The 6,442-nt window shown below is 29.3% G+C and overlaps 1 protein-coding gene across 1 annotated transcript; it reads left to right on the top strand.

The window, feature by feature from the left end:
* On the top strand, positions 1–888 carry LOC147923513 (uncharacterized). The gene is made up of 4 exons (XM_087494158.1): positions 1–110; positions 234–376; positions 460–544; positions 639–888. The coding sequence occupies exons 1-4, from the start codon at positions 7–9 to the stop codon at positions 718–720; spliced, it is 414 nt and encodes a 137-aa protein (XP_087350284.1). The 5' UTR covers positions 1–6; the 3' UTR covers positions 721–888.
* Positions 889–6,442: the final 5,554 nt, after the last annotated feature.

The raw sequence follows: 6,442 nt of genomic DNA on the forward strand, positions 1-6,442 counted from the left end.
TGTGGAATGGTGGTAAGGGTAAGGCAAGGTCGTAAAATTGTTTTCCTAGAAAATGAAGTTGGATTCAATGGTCTGAAAGAGGTTCTTCCCTTTACTGTAATTGACATCAAGTAAGTTTATAGTTTAAATTTTTTTAAAACAAGTACTACCTCATTTGATTTATTTTTGCCAATGAAAATAGTACATAATTATTAAGACTAAAGTTGTCAATTGTTGTTTTTTTAAATGCAAAGTAACGAACAGGTTGAATGTATTGCCGTCGGTGATACATGTTCGGAATTTCGTGAAAAATGGGAACAACATGTTGCAAGTCCTTCCTATGCCAGTGAACCAATATTGTGTCTGCTTACGTTTTGGAGAATCTCTGTCTTTGGAGGTATTAAGCAATATATAAGCATTTGTTTTAGATAAGCCAATATATCAAATTAAAGATTTGGAACTTACTTATTTTTGTAAAAGGTCGGCGTTGTCTAATGTCTCAAATAAGATGTTCTAAATTTTTACTTGGCAACGAAGCAAGAGCATTCACTACAGATCCTGCACTGTAAGTTCTTAAATTTCCTATACTATGACAGATTATTAATATGGAATCTTTATTATAAGATGTTTTAGTTATTATGTTCCTTTATCTTTCGCAGTCTTTGTTTCCATGAATCATCAGACGATGAAGATTACAACGGCTCAGAAGAAGATGAGAGTGATTCTAATGATTCGATCTAATGTTAAGATTTGTTCGCCTATTCCTAAATTTCGTAAAAAACTTTCGTTTACTTACTATTGAATTAACTTAAGCTGTTTGTTGTTTTAATATTGGACCTATATTTTCGCATATTATGCGAATAACTCTTATGGGATTTTTAATTTATGTTCAAATATGTCTTTTAAAGATACTTTTGACAGAGTACCTTTCATGAATGACAGATGCATGCCATTTATATAATCAGATGAATGACATATATATCTTTATAATATGTTATATATATTTTTTTCATACGGATCATTATCTGAATGATAATAATTATTGAAAACTTAGAGTGATAAACATGAAAATAATTATATTTTGGAAATGAAATATATTAATTAGATTTTACATAATATAGAGATTATGATGCAAGTAAATATTGTCTAAATAAGTAAATAAAAATTTATAATAGATATATATGTGATATTTTTGTATATATCTATTATTAATTATAAATACACGAATCTCATAATATTTTATTTTAGTATTTAGGAAAATATACTAATTTCTAAGGTTATATATATACAGAGACGTTTGACAGATCTTAAGTACAATATCCAAAACTCTTGAATATTCCAAGGTTCTTTAAAACTTTGGACACATAATTCTTTAGTTATGTTTCAAAATCATAATTTGTATATAATAATTGATTTAGTTTATTGCAGGTTAAATTATGGCTACGAATTGTCCGACTGATCGTGTTTCACGTTTGAATCCTTCAAAATACGAATGGAAAATTCGTGTTAGGATTTTGTGTTTATGGGAAGAAAAATCTCTTCGTCTTGGTTCAACCCTAGAGATGGTCCTAAGTGATAATCAGGTTTGCTAATTGTTTAAATTGTTAGGTAATCAGGTTTTCCAAATTTTGATAGAAATTTAATTATATTTGTTTTATTTAAATAGGGTATAAAGATCCAGTGTAGTTTTCGTGGTGATGTTTATGACAGATTTGTGTCCAAATTTCATCTTGGCGATTGGATTGAGCTTGAAAATTTTAAAGTTGTCGATCAATATGGGTCATGCAGAGCTACCACGCATCGATACAAGATTATTATTTTGTATAAGACCAAGATTAGTAAGACTTCGATTGTTGGAGGTGAAGAATATTTTGAATTCATCGATTATAATCGAATATTAAATGGTTCTTATTGTGATGATTACTTGATCGGTGAGTTATTTTATTTATCTACTTTAGAAACTTTCATAATTGGTATCTTTATATATTATATATTATTTTGATATGAGTTTGCGTCTTATATTTTAAGATGTCATTAGAGAAGTTACCAATGTTGGTAAAATGGATACTTGGAATGATAAAAAAGACTCGATGGGTCCGAATGATGGCAAAAAGTATGAGCTTAGATCACAAAGTGATCATATTCGTAAGTTGCTAAAGATGTGCTGCCGAGATACTTTTGCAAACGATGTGGATGATTTAGATGACACTGACTCGGATGATGTCGACTCTGATGTATCCGAAAATGAATACGATGACGGAAATTGTTCTGATGAGGATTATTGTGAAGAAGAGGAAGGTAAAGAAGATGAAGGCTTTTGTGAAATTTTGTATGTAGACAAAGAAGATAGTAAAGGCGATTATGAGGATGATACAGATGATACTGAAGACGACGAATATGATTCTGAAACAAGTGAAGATGCTGAGACTGAAGAAGAAGAGTATAAGAAGCAAGTTTCTTCTCCAAAAGGGAACGAAACACTAGAGTACTCTATGTACCATAGAATTTCCTTTGACCTTAGTGACTCCAGGTATTTGGTTTTAAACATATTATCCAATGGACACTCCTTAAATATATTAACGTTTGATATTTTAAATATTTTTATTTAGTGGTATGCTTTTGCGGTGTGAGTTAACCGGAATAGCGGCTGACGATTTCTATAAGACTTACAAAGATTCTATAGGTGAAAGCCTTATATGTGTTATTCGATGGGGTGTAATTGATGTCTTCCAAGGTACATACTCTATTCATTCGTTTAGAATGTTTTAAATTATATTTGATAATACATAACTAATCAGAATTCTAAATCAAATGTGTTGTAGGAAGGAGGTCTGTATCCAACACTATATGTACTCAAGTTAGACTTAACCCGGATATTCCAGAAGTTGAAATATTTAGACGATCGTATGTTACACTTTATTGTTAGTTTCTTATATTAATGTTCCAAAGATATATTTTTAATTTATGATTTGTGTTATAGGAACACCAGGAAGAGAGCACGCACAAAAAAATGATTGAATTGTTGTAAGAATACCTGGAAGTCATCTCGCACCAAGAACAAAGCCAAAAAAGACATCAACATGTGTTTTTTTTTTATTATGTCTACGTCTCTATGTTTTAAATTATTCACCTTTACTTTCGAATCTTCAAATTTCAATACTGGATTATTGTTACTATGGTCAAGAATGCTCATATTTTTATATTTTATATTATTTAAATTTATAAAATTATCTGTTATATTATATAGTATTTAAAAAATAAATTCCAGTGATATATTAATGTATATGACTTCATAAGGTCTGAATTCTTCTTTACGTAATTAAAAACGCACAAACAATATGTGTTAATAAACTTAAATGGGCCTAATCTCATGAGACGCCAACATGCACAGGCCTCGCGACTCTTTGGACATATATTTAAGCACTTACGTCTCTCCTATATTGTGAGTTCCAGACCTTTCGTTGTCTCTTCTTAACCAAAAAAGTTCTCCAAACTTCTTTATCCACCTATTATCATCCGTAACTTTCAGGTAAGTTATCAGAGATTTATTAAGTTTTACGTTTATTCAGATTTTAACTTGCAAACCAAATCTATTTTAAAATTTTATAGGTTCGAATTTCGCGATGGAAGGTGAAAGTTCTAGAATACGCAAAGAACCCATGTCCGATTATCAATGGGAGGACGAAGCAATCGACATCGTTAAGAAGGCGTTTCAGAAATCTAAAGATGATTCACAGAAGGAAACGTCGAAACGATTCACTGCGATTATCGACATGGTGAAAGAGCACATGAAGAAGAAAGAAGAATCGACCGAACTCACCTGTCAACTTGAAACCGTCGATGCTCAACTGACGCTAATGAATGATATTTTGGAAGGGCGCATCGATTTGATTGAAGAGTGTAAGAGGCTGGAAGAGGTTAAGGATATTCTTGAGAAAGATGTAAAAGATTGTGTTGTGCCTGAAATTCATTGGGATAAACTTCGTATTCCATTTAGTGGTTAACAATCTTTGTAATTTCAGTTTAAACATTTTTAAAATTCGAGTAAAATATTTTCCCTTATCAGAAATCAATTACCATATATCTTTATAATAGATCTAACGAACCTGGAATAATTTACTAAACGTGTTTATATTAAAAGATATTGAGTTTTTTGTGAAATGGAAAATAATAAAATCACGAAATTAAATTTAGAAATATAATTGAAAACGAATTTAGGTAAACGGACTTAACTAAACAAATATATGCTAAACAAATATACAAAAAGATATGATTCTCAAACAGCAAATCTAAAAAATATATTTTCACACTTAATAATTTATTTAAATATTGCATTGATATATGTTACTATAATGTTCTTAAACTAAAATTGGATAAAATACAATATAATCAATCGTTATCTCACAAGATAATATTTTAATTCTTAAAATATTTCTAATGATAAACTCCCTATATTTTATATGTATTTTGATTTTGTATATATATATATATATATATATATATATATATCTGTTCATTAGATGCTTTGAGTGCATTATAATTTCTTTTAACACGCCGAAACATGACCACTGATCCTAATTCCTGTGTTTATATTGCCGACTTACATCCTTTACTCATCCAAAGAAGGATCAAGGTAAAGGTTATCAGAAGATTTGTTTGCAGTACTGCGTTAAATAACGTTATCGAGTTTGTGCTATCCGATAAGCAGGTAATAATACAAACATCTATTCCGAATGATAAGCAATTATAATAATATTTGATATGTTAATATTTGATATGTTTTCACACTAGGGTTCAAAGATACATGGATCTTTTGAAAGGAGTTTGGTTCAACACTTCAAACCGTTTTTTAACGAAGGGAATTGGTTGATCTTATCTAATTTTGATATAACACCCGTTGTTGTAACTTTTATGCCTACTACACATCAATTCAAAATAGTCTCAAGTGGCATGACTTCAGCGCAGCTGATACCCTCTTTGAATGAAAAAAGATTATTTTTCATTCGTAACTTTCATAAATGTCCTTTCTGGCTCGATAAATCCAAATATGTGTATTGGTAAGTAGTGTATCAATTATTTTAGTTGTCTTACATATTTTTAATTCAATATTTCAAAGTGATTAGTTAGTAATTATTCTCATTTAGATTTAATTGGACGTCTTGTGCGTGTGGAAAAATCTGAATACATTTTTGCTAACAACGTGCACACCGGCCTTTTTTTTGAACTTGAAAACGAAGAGTAAGATTTCTTAATTATTTATACAAACAATATTATAGTCTTTCATATTCTTATTCTTTTTTACTAATTTCCTGTTCCTATTAAAGTGGTCTATGTTTGAGATGTCATCTGAGAAGAGGGTATTTGGAGTATTTTTACGATAGACTCCGTCAAATTGATGAAGGCATCATCATATGCATAGTCAGATTCGGTCAAAGTAATAATGTTGAAGGTGAGTGAAAAATTAAACTATTATGGTAACTTTGTGAGAGTAAATACTAATGTTATGTTATGTTTTCAGGTCGTACAATGATTACTACCGCATGCACCTGTACACAGATTCTATTCAACTATCCATGTCTTGAAGTTTTGAATATGCAAACTCACTTTGAAAGTTCTGAAGATTAGTTTATGGTTTTACTTTATGATTTTATGTTTTTTTGGTTTCTTCTTTTATTTATGAATTTTGGTTTTGAATTATTATAGTTAATTTAGATATGAGTACACTTCTTGGAACTACAATGCTTACTATACATAAATTCATAATTCTATCCAACATCATTACTTTATATCTTTATCATCTTTCATAGGTGTCCTTTCGTGCTCTATAGATTTGGATATGTGTCATTATATCAGATTTAAGTTTCTGATCAAAAGATATTTATTTTGATTTTTAGATTTGATATGTTGAAAGCTTTATTTTGATATTGAATGAGAAGAGTGAGATTTGTATACAATACAAAAAAAAAATACTGTTTACTTATTATATTAATAATGTAATTTATCTTAATGTTCAATTGAAATTGAAGATGGCATTGTTATGTGCGTTGTCATTATCACCATGATTATATTCAACTATCCATATTTTGAGATTCAAAAATGTAAAACCGTATGAACGGTTTATATTACATAAAATTATTAATCTTTCAAGATTAGTTTATGGTTTTATGTTATGTCTTCGTTTTATATTTATATTTGCGAAATCACCTAACTAATATTCTTAATAGAACTTTAATTCTACATTCGATGTACCTATTTTTATGTATTTTCAATGCTTTACTTAATAGATGTGACTGGAAACAACGATTCGAGTTGAAACTTTCAATGCACCCTTTAAACACACCCTAAAATTTTTAAAGACGAAATATATAACATAAAACTGAAATATTATCTTTACAACTTCCTCATCTTTTACCCTTTTCACAAAATTATCTATTTGCCATCTCTCTTCAATTTTTTTTAAAAA

Source organism: Camelina sativa, chromosome 17 (genome assembly GCF_030686135.1).
Source record: "Camelina sativa cultivar CO46 ecotype springtype chromosome 17, ASM3068613v1".
NCBI lineage: Eukaryota > Viridiplantae > Streptophyta > Magnoliopsida > Brassicales > Brassicaceae > Camelina > Camelina sativa.